The sequence below is a fragment of the Micrasema longulum genome, unplaced genomic scaffold (genome assembly GCF_059751315.1).
Source record: "Micrasema longulum isolate JH-2025_06_02 unplaced genomic scaffold, ASM5975131v1 h1tg001253l, whole genome shotgun sequence".
Classification (NCBI taxonomy): domain Eukaryota; kingdom Metazoa; phylum Arthropoda; class Insecta; order Trichoptera; family Brachycentridae; genus Micrasema; species Micrasema longulum.
In genome coordinates, this window is record NW_028278440.1 from 333,447 (window position 1) to 351,641 (window position 18,195).

An 18,195-nucleotide genomic window follows, 5' to 3' on the forward strand; every position below is an offset into this window, starting at 1 on the left:
AATTCACGGCCATGTGCTTGTGATAGAGCAATTAAAAGATATGTTATTTTTAAATACATATCAGGAAGTAGGTTTTTGCTTTATTTTAAATAAAGACGTTTTACACTTTTATACAATTTTAAATAATTAAGTACAGTTAAACCTCGTTTTTACGTTCCTCAATTTTAGGTTTTCCCGCTTTTTACAAAACTCATTCGATCTGTCAAAAGACGCTGAACTGCGCGCTGCCGCGTTTGCTTAAAATGTTCATCACCAATTCGCTCTCCAGGCATACATCATACATTCTAGATACAACAAGCAGCTTACTGAAAAACTATCAATTTTTGCTCCAATACACATACATTCTATCTCTTTCATACAGTTGTCCACGTATAGATTAAACAACCATGGTGACATTACACATCCCTGTTTCACCCCTTTTGAGATCGCAAACCAAGATGTGAATCCACCATTAACTCATTGTATGCATTTTATGCTAATTTTTATTTTCATGGTTTTAAGGTTAAGTACTTACATATAATTATAAAATATGTTTTTTTAATATATTTATTTCAATTTTAAAAAAACACTATGGCGGTATTGATCGACAAAATACAAAATATTTTTAATGAAATCATAGGTAAATATTAATAATCCCCAATTATGACCTTTTTTAAAAAATTTCTGCACTTTTTCATTTCCTCACTTTAGCGTTTTCCTCAGTTTAACACTTTTTTTTGCTGCTCCCTTGAAAAACATAAAACAGGGGTTTACTGTATTTAGTACTCATCCTTTATTTTTTATAATTTGTAAAATTCGTCCATTTAGGGAAGCGTGCAGCGAATGAAAAATTTCGTAAGATAATATTATTTACCCCCACTGTACTGAAAGAATTTGCAGGTATTGTTTCCTTGGTAGGCTGCAATTTATTTACTTCTGAAAACACTTGCCATATTCTGCAGACGATAAGACTCATCTTACCATAAGACGCACCCTAATTTTTGGTTGAATTTTCAGAGTAAAAAAGTGCATCTTATGGTTTGAAAAATACGGTATTTACTATTTTATAATTGAACACACTAAATAATTACACTTGCCAAATAAATAACATGATCTAGACAACTACTTTTATATAAAAATATGAACTATTTTATTACAAATAAAAAAAGATTGTTCGGAATATTATCTTAATAAAGGCCGATTCAACCCTTTTTACTTTAGTCTCGTATAAGAAAATTTACATAATATTCAAGAACAAAAGTCGGCAATCCGTCTGGACTTCGTGTGTAGCCAGCCCTAGTGTGAGTTCGAGTTTCTTAGGCCACTATTATAGCCAGCCGTACCATGGGAATAAATATTTGAGGCATTAACTTTGTGGTCCAACATTAATAATATTTGTATATACCCCACTTACCGACTTGTTTATGTCTAACAATTTTGTCAGGACCAATAATACTAACATGCAAATCCCACTATACATCTCCACCATAGTCGTTGCACAAAAATATGAATGCGCTAAATAAATTATCCACATTAATGTGGCATGATATTAAGCGGTACTCGTCGTGCAAAGACGGCTCAAAGAACTATGATGAATGATTCAATATTCACATTATCTTTAGTTTTTTGTGAATTTTTTACTCGTTTTTTCTTTACATAGTTTTATTTTTTGCCATAAGCACAGCCTAATGACCATCCTTAAAATGTCTTCTTACTTCATAGTGTGTTTGATTTCAGGTAACGTTCCTGCAGAAGTGCCCAGGGGACCAAGAGACAGCAATGGTAATCCATTGAGGTTAGTATTCAACTTTTTTCTTTCTAATGGAATCCTGTTATTGAATGTTTATGATAATATCCTACATTTATTTTAAATCCCTTACTTACCCACTAATACTTTTTCCTATAAAGCCAAATTAATTCAAGGTAGCTGAAGAATGATTCATTTCATTTCAATAAAAAAAAAATATATTAAAAAAAAAGAACAGATAATCGAAATCGTTAATCACTTTTGCTAAACAAGAAAATATAATAAATTAAAAATATCTTGATATTGCCCTCCCGAGGGAAGTCTCACTATCATGAAATACGTCAACATCATTTTGATGCCTGATTGGCCCACTTTAGTATATCCTTCCTGATCCCAACAGTTAAGATAAATTTACAGAAATACAATAATTATAAAGATAAATCTCATTAAAAAATTAGTTCATGTTTATGCCACTGCCAACTTAAACTTGTGACTCTGTAGCAAAGACATTGCTCTACCCACCAGTATGACCATTCGCAGATTGGTTTCGCATCGTGGTAGGCAACACAACCTGTTCTGCCTCCGGCGAAAATAATGACCAAGTATAAAGAAACATAAATCAGTAAGAACATCTGAATAATAAAGATACATTATATCCAAAGTATATGTATGTATCTGCATCAAAACCCTGGTTTTTATCCGTCTTTTGGATTGAAATTCTAGAAGCAAATATTTATGTATCAGATTCAAAGCAATTATTTCCCCCTCCCGGTTGATTAAATCCATAGTTGCCACAAATACTGATCTTTTGGTAAGCTAAAATCAAGCTTTTTTTTTCAAATTATAAAAATCATTGAAGCCGTTTTACAATGAGTGCGGCCCTGACATCTTTACTCCATATTTCTGGAAACAACTGACAATAAACAATTGGTTATTCAATATTTATCACCTTAATAATTACTTAATAAACATGTCGGGATAAGAAAAGATTTCATACAACCAAATACCGATGCAGGAAAAATGTACATAAAATGTATATTTAAAGAAACATAACTAATGAATTCAATTACCCGTGAAAATATACGTATTTCGCCACTTTTTTACCAGGGTAGGCTGCAATGTACAAATGTCGGTTTTATTATTTTAACAAAGCAATTTGCGTGGTTATTTATAATCAGAGCCAAGTAAATTGAGAAAAACATCTGTCATGCTTTTTCTGTCGAGATGACTGCCAGCAAAATTGGCCGCCTCCGTGGTGTAGTGGTCAAGATGCTTGACTCACACACTTGAAGGTTCCGGGTTCGATTCCCGGTGAGAACACAAAAATTAAAAATGTGATTTTTCTCAAGTCTGGGTGTTCTGTGATGCAATTCACCACTGTAATTGGGCCTCCTGGCCTGTTGTGGTGCAAAAAATAAAGGAAAAAAAAAAAAAAATAAATAAAAAATGATGTTGTTGATTGTTGCCAATAAAAATTTTGACATTTTTATTTCATAAAATCCAGCGATTTGGCATCTCTATAAGCGGTATTATGCTTATATTTTGTTTTCATATTTGTGGTATTTGTCAATTCTTGTTTGTTTTATCTTTTATTTATTGATCTAATGTGTTTCTTTTTTGTATTTTTTAAATACCTTGTTTTATCACATACACATTTCTGAAAAACAGAGTTAACTAAAGAAAGGTGTTTTTTTTTTGCTGTACATATTCAACTTAATTAAACATCAAAAATACATTTCATGTACAACTGGTTTCCATTTGATGACCGTCTGTGATTCTGCATAAAAATAAAGATTCTCTGAAATGCTTTATTGAGTACTTGCATATTAAGTTAGTAAAAAACTGAATTAACTGAGGCAAATAAAAAATTCAATTATCTTTCAAAAGCATAGCACTCAAAGCAACGTATTCAAATTAATTTATTTCAACATTATTAAAAATAGTTTTTTCTAAATAACAAATGTCCATTTTCCTATTTCAGGGCTCCAAGCCAGGTGCGGTCAGATGGTAACAGAGCTAACTCAGTAGAACGTCAACAGGTAATTTTTCAGGTTCGATTGTTTTTTTGTTGTTGTTCAAATTCACGGAAGATGCCAAGAATGATGCACTCGCATGTAAAACTGCACACTAAATAACAATACATTCTTTCGTTTCTGGTTCGAGTTTCTGGCAGATGTTTGTACATCACATTTTCATGAAGTTGTTACTATTTAATGGCCATATTATATGAATCGGAAAACTGATCAAATTTTTAGTCAGAAAATATTGTTTATCTCTTTCACGAGGACATATGGCTTGACAATATTATAAACGCATCACATTTAAAATTAAAATCTGTATCCAATACCAGTTCTCAAATTGGTGGTACAAGAATATTATAGTATTCATAAAACAAAATGAAATAACAATCACATTATATTGAAAAATATGATGCACTATATTCGTGATTAGAGCTTCAGCATAACTGGCATACTCTTCTGTGTTGTGTAATACATAAATTGCTTGAAATGTTCTGCGCTAAATTTGAAACCCATCCTCACAATCAACACCCACAATCAACAGAAATCCATCCATTTTCTGATCAAAAAATACAAAAATTTTCTAATTCTGCTCACTGTGTCTCTAGTATTGTGCACAAAACGCATATAAATTGTTTTTTTGTGCATATTTTGAATGCCCACAGACTAATTAAAATATTAAAAAATACAGCGATATTCAAAATTTCTTGTTTAGAATTTTTATATTTTGATCGGCATTTTATAGGAACCTATCTACCATGTTGTAAGAGGGTTAGAGCTATCGGCATATAACCTTTCCAACGCTCGTAGGATGACCACGGTGTAAAAATATAAATATATTAGAATTTATTTTTCACACTATTTACTTGAAATTTTAATTTGAACATAGGTACTAGGATAATGAGCATATTCTTATGTGCACTCTAGTAATAATAATAATAAAATACTGTTTATTTTTCATATTATGATTATTTAAAATAAAAATATATTAACTGTCTTAAAACAGGGAAGCTATTAGACAGTTTAGTACTTATAAAAACATATTTTTTAAATTAGGCTAATTTGTTGTATACAATTTAATATGTGTAACTAAATAAGATTTCAATATTCAATTATATACATATCATAAAAATTCAAAAAATACCAAACACATTATATAGTAAATTTAGGGAAAATATAAAATAGTAATAATGAACTAAAACTAACATAGTAAGAAAACATCACAATGACAAAAATATACATATGTAGTAAATGTAGTGAAAATAAAACAAATAAAAATAATACAATATGAAAAAGTAATAAAATGACACAATGTGAAAAAAAAGTATAAATCGTATATACAGTAAATGTAACAAAAATAATGGAATAAAAAAAATGTATTTATTTTTAAAACGTATATAATAACTAAAACTATTCTGTAAAATATTGACTACTCGTCACAATCCGATGTGTCGTTACTTTCGTCATCAGACACGTTTAAAATCAAATCACAGTGAAATCATCAAATGCAACGTCCCGTTCCCAAAATTTATTTTCTATTTGGCGTACATGTCTGCAGCAGACGTTATCTCACTCAATGCTGGTGATTGATGACAGCTTTTCTTTCACCAATTATTTGACAGAACTCAATGATGACGAGTTGTCCGTTGTTTTGCACTATTTAAATCCCATCTTGTTTACTATTCTCCGTAATGTCATCTCGGAACCATTAAAACTGGTGACTTCTTATAGAACAGGCAACCTTCCGATCGTTGGTAATATTTTTTCCTTTTGGTGAAAATCATAAATACGAACGTCGAATGAATCTGGAGTATATGTACTCTACCGATTCCTTTTCTTTTTTGGCGACGAGATAGCATTATCTTTGCCATTACATTTTAAAGTTGATAATAATGATCTTATCAGAGGAAATACCCGTAGCTCCATAAACTTCATACATTGTATTTCTAAATTAGGAATAAATCTCGTTAAAGTTCGTAGGTTTTCACGGCCATTTGGATTCTCGTAATGTTTTTCTGGGTTATTGTGCCGTGTATTATTACTCCTTCTTGCAGACGTATTGGACAGCATTACAGCGTTCATATCAGCTCAGATGATGGACGCTGAGTTAATGACCTAATTCGTGGATTTTGGCAGGGTAATTAGTAGGCAATTTTTATTGTAGGACATTATATAAATATAGTAATCTTTCCATAACTAAAGTAAACAAAGGACTACGTGCCCTTTCTGGAATATAACAAATATACTATCTGATGTTTTAAATAATATGAAAGTCACAAAAATTATCGCGATAGTATTCGATTCAATTTTGGAATTCGGTAGCTTCAGACATGGTCACTGTATTTTTATTGAAACAAAGAGACATGCGATCACCTCAAGAGTTAGAAACGTACTGCCAGGTATTTTGTGAGCCCTTGGAATGGACATTAGCCAATCAAACGACATAATTTTACTGACACATTTACATAGCTGCATTTTAGTGTTGGAAAGGTTAAGTGGCGGGCTCTACCTGTACATAGTTTTAAAGTGGTGATATCTGTTTTTATAAGTAATTGACCTTTTTTTTACAATTTTAAACAGATAAAGATGTTTGATGTCAAAAGATTATCTCTTAAATTAATATTCAAATTGCAATATTCCACAAATAATGAAATGTTATATACTAAGTTTTGCCAGAAAGTTTGACAATTTTATGTGCTATACCGCACATTATTTCAAGTCCACTGTCCTCCTTCATTGTTTCCTACCCCTCTGTCCCAAATGTTCTGTAACATAATTAATGTTTTCTAAACAGTATTTAATAATGTTAAAAAACATTTGTTTATAACACTTTTCATCTATTCACTTTTTTTCCTTCTTAATTTCTACCTTTTTTTGTTCATTTTTTTAACATCACTATAACATATACTTTGGTAATTTGGTCACAGCTTTTTGATATTTTTTATCCTCTTTGTTTTACGTATAAGACATTGTTGGTGTGGCTAATTATTGACATTAGCACAACAGACTTGAGAGAAGTGTGCGTAGATTTTTAAAACTATTGATTAATTGATTGCACAGATTTTAAAAAAAACTTTGTACTGGCAATGAATAGATAGAATTATTAATGTCTAGATTTCTAGTGTTTTTGTGTGTAAAATAAATTTTGGTGTTGGTGGTGACGTGGTGACGTAACATTATCGTACTTTTTCTGTTTTTGTATATATTTTGGATCCTTATTGTAATGACTTGAGTAATTGAGTAAATAAAAGATATTACTTAATTTGTACATAGAAGTATATTTAATATGTATGTTTCCAAATGCTATTTGATTGAGGGTAGAAGTAGGAGAGCCGCTTGGCGCCATGCACTCGCTGATGCCCTACGGTTTCCCCCACTTCGTAAGGTAACTCCCCCTTTCATGCATCGCCGCCATCTCTGGAAGTTCCTTAATATTATTTACATCACTATTACACTAATGAACATTTTACAGGTTGACTCCCGCTCTGCCAAGGATGAAGAGTGGAAAATGCCTTTTTTTTCTTACTAAATTGCTATGATGATGTTTGTTTATGCATTAGTAAAATATTTTACTTTTTTTTTTCAAAAACATTTTTTACTTTGTGGTATGACATTTTTAATTTGTTTATTTATAAATTTTTATAAACCACTTTAACTCTTGAGTTATATACGTCGACCGGTTTCGAGGCTACTTCCTCATCATCAGGACTTAAATCTCAAAACCGGTCGACATATAACTATAAGTTAAAGTCGTTTATACATTTTTTTAATTAAAATATTCAGATAGGTATGTTGAAACACAATAATTACCCGTTTGTGCGTGATAGGCATTGGGATTAACATTTTTATTTATTATGGATTAATTTTGGATACTATTTCAAATTAATTTATTTTTTTAACCTAAATTTACCCAGTTTTTCCTGATAAATTTGACAATCTTCTCAGTGGTAAGTTGTAGCAATTGTAAATTAAGTGTGATTTCTAGATCAACTGTGCTATTTTCAAGTCAGCTTTCGGTAAAAATAATAAACTCATTGGAGGAAAGTCATTGAGACTTGAAATTCGGACAAAACATTTAAAATGCCATTTCTAGAACAGGCATTCTTTTTCAAGCCAAATTTAATCGCCTTTTAAGGCTGTAGTTTGGTAATACGAAGGCAAAATAAGAAAATCACACAATTTTGCCATTTTAAAACGAATGTTTGTTTTCAATCGCGCAATTAGATAAAAACAGTAATTTTTAAAGGTATTTTTACTAAAACTAAACTATAATGACTTTTAGGCCGGCAGATTACGCCATTTCAAATTTAGACAAAACTTAGGTATCTGGGATCTCAATGAAGACTAAGTATTGAACTAAAATTTGTTGTAACAATTTGAAGATAATAAATCAAACAATAAAGTGTTTTGCAAATTTTATTTTTTTAATAAGAAATCCAAACTTCAATATCTTTTTGACTTTTTTATGACCTTCAGACCAGCCCTAATCGTTTTCGGTAATCCTTATATTTTGAGATCCCAGATACCTAAGTTTTGTCTAAATTTGAAATGGCATAATCTGCCGGTCTAAAAGTAATTATATTTTAGTTACATAAAACTTTTAAGTGTATTTTTTTAACAGAAATACCTTTAAAAAATATTGTTTTTATCTAATTTATGTTTTTTAATTTTTTTATTGTTGCGCGATCCTAAACAAACATTTGTTTTAAAATGGCAAAATCGTATGATTTTCTAATTTTGCGTTCATTTTACCAGACTACAGCTTAACTTTTTAATCCTTATTTGGTAAAAAAAAATAACTTAACGATGCATTATGTTAAATATAGTCACAACACACAACACTTGAGATGCCATTTCTACAACAATTCTTTTATTTTTAAGCCAAATTTTTTTCAGGCTTTGGTATAAAATAAAACCCGCTAATGGTAAGTCATCTTCATAGTAAAGTAAATTTCAAAATTAACGACTGTTCTTAGATTAAATTACAAGGGCTGCCTTTGAGGTTTTTACAAACGACCACTAGATGACACTATTTAGATATCATAAATACTTTTGTAAAATTTTACATCTGTAATTGTTACAACAGTAACAGCTCAAAAATTGTCCGAGTAGTTGATTAAAGTAAAATTTTTGAAAAAGCCGTTTTGTAAAACTGATTGAAAAAAAATAAATTATGCAAAGGTTTTCGTGGATGATTTTGAAAGATATCCAAGACTGCAATACATTCAATTTTGAATGAACTGTAAGCTGAAGCTAAGCTGTAAAAAATATCTGATCCCGATGGATTCCTCATAACTTGACCGAAGCTAAGTAAGGAAATGATTAAAAAATTCAGCTGAGGAATCGTAAAATCCCTATACAGATATTTGTCGATTTACGACCTATGCGATTTACAACTGTTCGACTTTACGACCACAATCGGCGATCAGTTGTTCGCCTGCGCTTATTATAAATCGAGATTTCCAAGTAAGGTAATGATAATTCAACCACAAACCAACCCAAAATAATATAAAAAGAAACATATTGAAACCCGATAAATGACAGTGACACGCTATTTCATTTTTGTCGTATAATAATATCATCAAGCAGCGTAAGTAATTGTATATATCAGGTTAGGGAAAAAGTCATTTCGTATTTCGCGCCCTTTTTTTTCGACTAAGTATATCTCGTTCATTATCAGTCTCATCAAATCATATGATACGGCATTGTAAAGGTGTGAGTGTATACTACAAACGCTTCTTTGACAGTATCGCGCTTGGTCGGTTCAGTCCTGACCTATCGTGCGTCGAGTATGGAGGTCTCAAAGGAAGAAATTTGCCATATTTTACATTTTTACTACCTGAAAGAGAAAAATGCGTCGAAAGCAACCAAAAAATTTGCGATGTATACGGGGCCGATACTCTTTCGGTTCGTGCTGCACAACAGTAATTCGAGCGATTTCGCTCCGGCGTAGTGGAGGTGAATGAAGCCCCACACTCTGGCAGGCCTGTCCCCGAAAATGTCGATGAAATCATGGAAAATATAGAGATAGACCGTCATGTTAGCAGTTGTAGCATCGCCCAGGAGCTGAATATCGATTTGACCGTTTTGAACCATTTACAGAAGGCTGGATTTTTTAAAAAAGTTCAATGTTTGGGTGCCACACGAGCTGACACAAAAAATCTCATGGACCGAATTTCCATCTGCGAATCGCTGCTGAATCACAACAAAATCGACCCATTTCTGAAGCGGGTGATGACTGGTGATGAAAAGTGGGTCACTTACGACAATGTCGAGCAACAGAGAGCGGCCCCGACCATGGTCAAGCCAGGACTGATAGCCAGAAAGGTGTTGCTGTGTTTTTGGTGGGATTGGCAGGGAATACTCTACTATGAGCTGCTCCCTATTGCCAAACGCTCAATTCTGCCTCTACTGTGAACAACTCGACATTTGAAGCTGGCGATCAAACAGAAGCAGCCAGCATTTGTGAATAAAAGAGGAATCGTGTTTCATCAGGACATCGCCAGGCCGCACACATCTTTGATGACTCGCCAGAAGCTCCGGAAGCTCGAACTGGAAGTTCTTATACATCTACCCTATAGTCCGGACCTGGCACCGAGTGACTACTACCTGTTCCTGTCTATGGCCAACGCGCTCGGGGGTACAAATTGGCCTCAATAGGGGCAAAGGGCTTCTACAGAGGGGGCATTACGAAGTTGGATTCTTGTTGCTGGACCTAATGCTGAATGGTATATAACCATTTATTTGCCAGAAGTCATTGGTGAAATCAAGAAAAACACCAAAAATGTTTCTTCATTCTTCACCACATCTAACAATTGATTATTTGAAGGAAAAAAGTATTGCATTCACATACCATTGCCCTGAATTCACCCGATTTTTTCATCTGACATTATCTTCTCGGTGTTACCGAATGTCTAACAAAAAATGCATGGACAGCCATTTCCATCCCCTGAAGATGCTGTTGAAGCTCTTCAAAACCATGTTTTGGAGACACTACCTACAGGGTGGATAAATTGTTTCTAGAATTGACAAATATGACGTATCAAATGTAAATAACGTAAGCAATAGACACCATAACTAATGTAGTGTTCTTACTTTTACTTTATTTTATTTTTTTTATTGTTAATTTTACTATTGTATTTATTGTTTGTTTTTAGTCAGACTGTAAGAAATTGCTAGTGGCAAAAAGTCCCACATTTAACAGTGTATACCTTTGTTTTATTTACGAAAACTTGATAAATATTTTTAAAAGCAATGAAATGATTTGTAACGACAAATATATCATTTCATTGTTTTTGTAAAAACTTGAAAGGCAGCCTATGTACATGAAAGGTATGAAAATTATGATAATATAACACATTACAATCTAAATTTGTTACCACTGTATAACATTAACCATTCTACCTATGTTTAAGCATCCTCATTTCCTCTACTCTTCCATCTGTTGACTTTTGTGAAGCACCAGAGCTGAAACCTTTATCATGCAGGTGAGATTCATCCGGCTGAACCAGTTCACCTACCAGGCAACGCCTGAAATCAATTTTGAAGCTTAAACATAGGCAGAATGGTGAATGTTACAGTGTGTAAAGTGGCCACTTAAATCAGCCAATCACAATCATAAGCCCTGTAAATGCCTAGACTTCTGTATTACCTTCTCAAAAGTGTTTTCCCTCTATGTTGCTAAAATTAATAAATTTGGATATACTCTTACGAAATTAAATTGATGAAAATAATTAATATGATCTATTTATTGGATTCCCCATCGGAGCTTAATGTTACCGACCATTCTGATAACTATCCAATGCCAGATCCCTGTAATTTCGTATAAATTATATTGTCTGTTATTATTGTAGGAAAATACAGAACAAAATAATAATGATCCAGTGGCAATACAAGCCAGGTCTAGAGACCCGAGGAAGCTGCCGGATATATGCAGCTGTCAAAAAAAACATTAAATTCAGATAGGAAGACATCTTCAATGAGAACATTGTAAATATTGCAGCTTAATATGGGAACTTTGAAAACTAATATTATTAGTTGCCAAAGTTAAACAGAATAAAGTAAAATGTTTAAGTTATTTAGCTGATTTATCAAAATTACTGTAATAATAATCATCATCATCATCATTCCCTTTCCGAACCTAGTGGTGCATAGGGCACTAGATTGGCACACCAATCGCAGCGTATCTTGATCATTTTTGTTACATGAAGGTAAGATGATCAGTGTCACGCTTCAGGTACCAGTCCAGGGACTATAAAATATTTTTAGTGTAAAAACACCCTTTTAAATAAATATTTCATATCAACCATGTCGGGAATCGAAGCTGAGACCTCTTGCATGGTGGGCAAACGCGCTGACCATTACAGCACTAGGCCGACGAATTATACTTTTTAATTATAATTTTCGTATTATATTTAATATTTAGTACATTCCACAGTTATTTGAATATAAAAATTTTAACACTAGCTTAGAATGACTAATAGTTTTACAAAAAATAAGAATATGATTACTCATAAACATTTAGCCATGTCCAAAATATTGCAAGAACTGTTTTAATTTTTGTAAATAAATATTTGCATTCTTACGATTTAAGCTAATATTTCTATTTGGAAGCCATGTTAAACTAGCTACAAATACAGTCGAACTTGGTTATTAGGAGGAAGACGGGACCGACTGAATTTGCTCATGATAAGCGTTACTCGTTATACCAGAGAAAGTTTTTTTTTTCAATCTAATCGCTATTACGTATCGTCACTAAGTAAACAAATAAATATACACATAGTTTTTACAGATAATTAAAAACATAAAACTATTAAATACAATTTATTATAATCAATGCTTACAAACATACTAACTATTTTCTAAATTTAAAATGCAGATAAGTAGACATTATTATTTTTCCCTTAATATTTACAGTGTAAATAAGAAGATTTTTTTACCCACCTCAAGATTTTTCGCGCCACATTCTATTTCACAAATAATTGCCACTCTTTCACGAATTGAGAGGCACTTCCTCCTGTTAGTAGACATGTTTATAATTCAAGGGTTAGTTTTTAACTGATCTGACATCACCCACTCGTATTGTTTATTATCTACTGACCATAAAACGTTTTAAAAACTGAGAAGCGTTGTAAAAACCCCCGAAATAAGGATGCCATTCATAAACTACAAAAGAAGTTGTAATTTGTAATGTGGTGCCGAGCCAGTACTTAGCTTGGATTTTTTACACGAAATTTCAACATTGTGTGTGATATTTTTTCAATGTTGTCAACGAAAACGTCAATTAGACACTTAAATAGATAGTGTCATAAATGTTATCGGATCCCGATGCCCAGCGGCATCAGTCCTGAGCTAGCCGCCCGTTTAGATTTTATTACTCAGGTTCTTAATTTTAAAATAGTGTTTTTAAACGATTGAAGAGTTTTTGCTCAACTGTTGGCAATATTTTTGTTCGGTATGTCCGAGAAGCAGCTCGTTATAGAAACGAATAAATGTATGGAGAAAACCATTAACTAAAATGTGGATAAAAGTTTCCTCGTTACATCCGAGATCTCGCTATTTCCGTGATCATTATAACCAAGTTCCACTGTAACTCTAGTTTGTTTGAATTATTTCACCTACGTACTAGGTAACACCCAAAAATATTTTCCTATTTTTGTACTTCTTGGACCCGTTTGTTTTATCAATAATATTGTTTTTTTCCAACTCTGCTGTAAATTGTTAATCTTAAAAACTCCCTAGGGGGAGATATCCAGTTCTTGTCTACTGTTTTCGCAAAAATTACATTATATATAACAAGTCTGTAAATAAATAAAGAAATATAACAGTTATGAAAAAAAAAAAGTATAAAATAACAAAGTAGTCCTCAGAAATAAATAAGTACAGTAAAACCCCTGTTTTACGTTTTTCAAGGGAGCAACAAAAAAAGTGTAAAACTGAGGAAAACTTTCAAGTGTGGAAATTAAAAATGTATGGGAAAAAATAAATTTCATTAAAATATAATTATTGTACAAAACTATACTAAATATACTGCAGAAAAACTGTAAGAACTGTCATGATTGGGGATTATTCATATTTACCAATGATTTAATAAAAAATATTTGTATTTTTTCAAGCAACACTTACAATATGTTATTTTTTATTGAATATCAAAATAACATTTTTAAATAATTTTATCTGGGTACTTAACCTTTAAAACACGAAAATAAAAAATTGAATTTGCATAAAATGCATACAACCTTTTTCCCTAAATATTGGGAAAATTTATTTAAATAGTATCACATTTTTTAGTATGGCACCACTAAATTACAATGGTCATTTACATCACGGCAATTTCACACTTTTATAATTACTGTTTAAACTATCTCCTTTTCACATTATGTTTAAACATCAAATAATATTTCTATTATCAATGTTTTATACATTCTGCATCGTAATTTATTGATGTAAAGGCTAATCTTCCTAAAAATGTGTGAACTGCATGTCACTGTTTAGTAAAATGTCAAAATTAGACACTTAAACAAAACGGTCAATTACACTGCACCTACTTTGAATTTAGTTGGAGACAATAATTTACACATTTTTTTATTTACCTCGATTTTATTTTCCATTCACGCGGTGGCGCGCGGCTCGTCTTTTGACAGATCGAATGAGTTATGGGTAAATTTTGACGTAAAACCGGGGTTATGAAAAACATAAAAAACGTTAATTGGGGAGAATATTGAATGAGAATGTATGGAAAAAATGGCACCTAAATATTTTGGTGTAAAAAGGCGGGAAAACGTAAAAACGAGGTTTTACTGTATGTAGGATAAAATGGGAAAAATGATTATTAAAAAGTAGTTATTACTCTCTATAAAACTATCTACTCTACTATCTATCTATTTATGCCTATTTTTATTTATTTTTTTAAACAATATTATTAACTTACATTTTTTAATATGTCTTCATTAACAATCATTTCATTCTAATCTTTAAACATGTCATATCACCATTCTAAATCTCAAATCTATTTTTTATAAGTATTTTCCAAAATAGGTTGCGCGAGATGTCGTCTTAAAACATATGTGTTTGAAAGGTTTTTTACAATACAGGTATGGATTCTAAATAAATTATTTTTTGGGTAGTACTGCTCTACTGTCAGATAATTTACCGTAATGTATATTTTAATATTTGTTTTCAACTTTTTTGGTGCTGTAGATATTACTTTTAATAACCAATAAATGTGTGTACTTAAAATATGCTTAATTAATTTTGCACTATTAACCATGCATGTTGCTTTATTATAGTAGAATTGATCCTGGGAGGTATTTTTGACAGTTGAAAATAGTGTTGTGGCAGTCTTTATTACGATATGGATTTTTTATTTTCAAATAATTTGTCAAATAGAGTGAATAGAACCAGGTTTTCATATATACGACTAAACAGCTGTATACAAAAGACGAGGAATTTCGAAATATTTTGTTTTCATTAAAATCTTTTTTTCTTGTATTTTTAAGAAATTTCGCCATATTTAATGCTTTAGTTTTTACCGCGCATAAGAAAACATTTTTTAATAAAAAAAAATCGTAGGACTTAATTTCCACGTAGTTTTATTTAGTTATTACAACAGGATTACATTCGACAGACGATAAACATAGTAACAAAAATAACAAAACGTATATAATTATATAAACAATAATTGGTTTATTTCGATTTTTTCTTTTAACATTTTGAATTGTAGTATGTATCACATATAAATAATCGCGAGTGAAAGAAGTAAAATGATCAAAATATGGTGAAGGCACGAGGCAAACTGATTTATTAATTACAATCGTGCATGTTTTATAGAACTCGGGGACGGATTTAAATTAACTTTAAATTGTTTAATTTTAGTTGATTTTAATGAAAAATGCATAATCACTGTACTTCAATTATTATTGATGCCCATTTAAAAAATCCGTAATATGATTCCGTGAATCGGTCGTTCGATTAGTTTTTAATTCTTATCGCTAATTATACATAATTTTGCAAAGCAATAACGGAATGTTTGTTTATTTAAATAAATACACGTTAGCTTATAAAATAATATATATTGCAATGTTTACCTTTTTAATCCTTTATTTGTTAAATTATCCACTAATTACCCTTATCTGAACTGAAAGCTCATAAACATAATATTAGCTGGTTAAAATTTCTTGGAATTTTTCGACATTAAATTAATACATAATAGTAAATTCCCTAAGTGCATTCTAATAATGCGTTTCAGAAAATCCCATTACTTTTATTATTATATTGGAAATTTCTTTATTAATTTATTCGGTTAGAAAAATATGACACAAAACATTTTTTTTATATTTATGGTGGGCAATGTAAGGAGTTTATGAAAACACTTCACACCACCTAGACCAATGAAAGAAATAATATTTATTTTATAAATGTTGAAAAATTAATGATCCATGATAAGGTATCTAATAACAGAAAAGTGCAATAGCATTTCAAATTTTTTTTAATTTATAGTTTCGCCAAATTTATGTAGAGTTGATAAAAAGCACAAAATTTTCAAAATTTTAATAAAAATCTTATTAAAATAAAATAATAATAAAATTTCATGAGGAAATATATATAAAAGGTTGTTAAAATAAAAAAGCGAAAAAGAATTGCATTTTTAAATTAATAGAAATTATGTTTGAAACCAAGTCACGAAAACATAATTAAAGCCTACCGGAGAGACCTACCGAGAACGCTTCACAATTTAAAGGAATATATTGATTTTCAATAAATTTTGGTAATGCCAAAAAAGTCATTAATGAAAGCGAATTCCCCAAAAAAGTAATAAAAATAAATTCAACAATACTGCACTGCCCAATACTAATAAATATGATTTTAAACATTAATAGCGGCTAGTCAAGACTTTTTGACGGCTGTGCGGAAAGATTAACGTTAATATTGTCGTCGTTTAAATTTAAATCTAGTATTGCGATTTTCAAAAAAAAAACTAGCACAATGTCGATATTGTAAATTGATACTGAAGTTTTGCGGTGGTACGTCACTATTGAAGCGACTCCACAATGAAGTACCGCATTCGTTAATCGACCGGTAGTTGTCAATATTTACAATACTTCGTGAGCGCGGAGTTGGGTGTAAACGTCAAAAATCCCTTGCCGCCACTGTAGTGTTAATTCATAAATTATTTTACTTTTAATGTATTTAGTTTTTAATCATTATTGTATGTAAAAATCATCCTCATTAGGTTTATTTGCCTAAAAATTTTTAAAATATAATTGAAATGTAAAAAAGCATTATTGACAAAAGCGTGTTTTGAAATAAGTACTGTACTGTACTTTTTTGTACTTGATACTGAAATTTTTTAATTTTAAATTAAAAATATTTTTTAATTGCTTTATTGTTGTATCATGTACTAATTATATAACTAGATAAATAATATTCTCAATATTGAAAATAAATGCCTCAGAAACAGGTTGTGTCCAGTGAGGTGGTCATATAGAAAAAAAATATGATTATAATTAAATGAACAACATACAAAGCAAAGACAAGCAAATAAAAAATAGAAACTGAAGTTAGAATTCTCAAAAAATATTTCAAATGGAAAAATGCGATGTACTGTGATAAAAATCTTTTTAGGTACTTTTAATCTTTATGCAATAAATGAGGCTATAATTATAATATATAATATTTGTAGTTATTCAATTTGAAAAACCTTCAAACTAATATGGCAAGAAATAAATAGCAAATATACATAATAGTTTATTTCTCAAACTTGAATCTCTCCTCAATAAATCATGTTCAATAGGAGATGGCCTTCTTGTGCTTTGTTTCACAAAAGTCAGTAAACTTATTTTTGTGCACACCAGTAATGCCTTTTTAAATTTTTAAAATTGTTCATGGTACATTTCTCGCTGGTAATTTGCTCTGGGTAATTTTAACAATGGTACTGTTCAGGTTACAGGTCACAATCAACCTCATCAAAAAAGACAGAAGGAAATATAGAAATACAGAATAATTATTTTTGAAATTATAAGTTTGCAATAAGTCTAGATTTAAATATAAAAATAGAAAGGAAAATTGGCAACTGGATTTCGAATGAAGACACATAGGAAGAAAATTTAAATTTTTAAATGGTAAAAAACAATTAGTAAATTCATCTTTCTTTTAATTGATTGCCTATAAAGTGAGGAATTAAAGTAATTTATTTCACCCGATATGCTTTAGGTTTGGGTGAACATACATTTTCTGATATCTTTGTAATATTTCCAGATGGCAACTCGTGATATACAACCGAGGACCAGCTGAAAACGGACAAAAGACGGCGGCGGGAAGAGATCAAAAATGGCTCCTCCCGTCGCCCTCCCATCGCCAAGTGAGAACAGAACATTACACACTACAAGCAGAACTCCGCAGCACTGGAGCGCGTACGTGTACCCCGAGGGGGGCGAGCCTCACCCCACCACC

General features: G+C 31.1%; 1 protein-coding gene across 1 annotated transcript in view; it reads left to right on the plus strand.

Moving 5' to 3' along the window:
• Positions 1–18,195, plus strand: part of Alh (coiled coil domain containing protein Alhambra) — a 61,212-nt gene extending 43,017 nt beyond the window's left edge. The window contains exons 23-25 of the mRNA XM_088234521.1: positions 1,717–1,774; positions 3,708–3,765; positions 18,001–18,195. Coding sequence (XP_088090647.1) covers positions 1,717–1,774; positions 3,708–3,765; positions 18,001–18,036 — 152 coding nt within the window. The 3' untranslated portion in view covers positions 18,037–18,195. The remainder of the gene's footprint in view (positions 1–1,716; positions 1,775–3,707; positions 3,766–18,000) is intronic.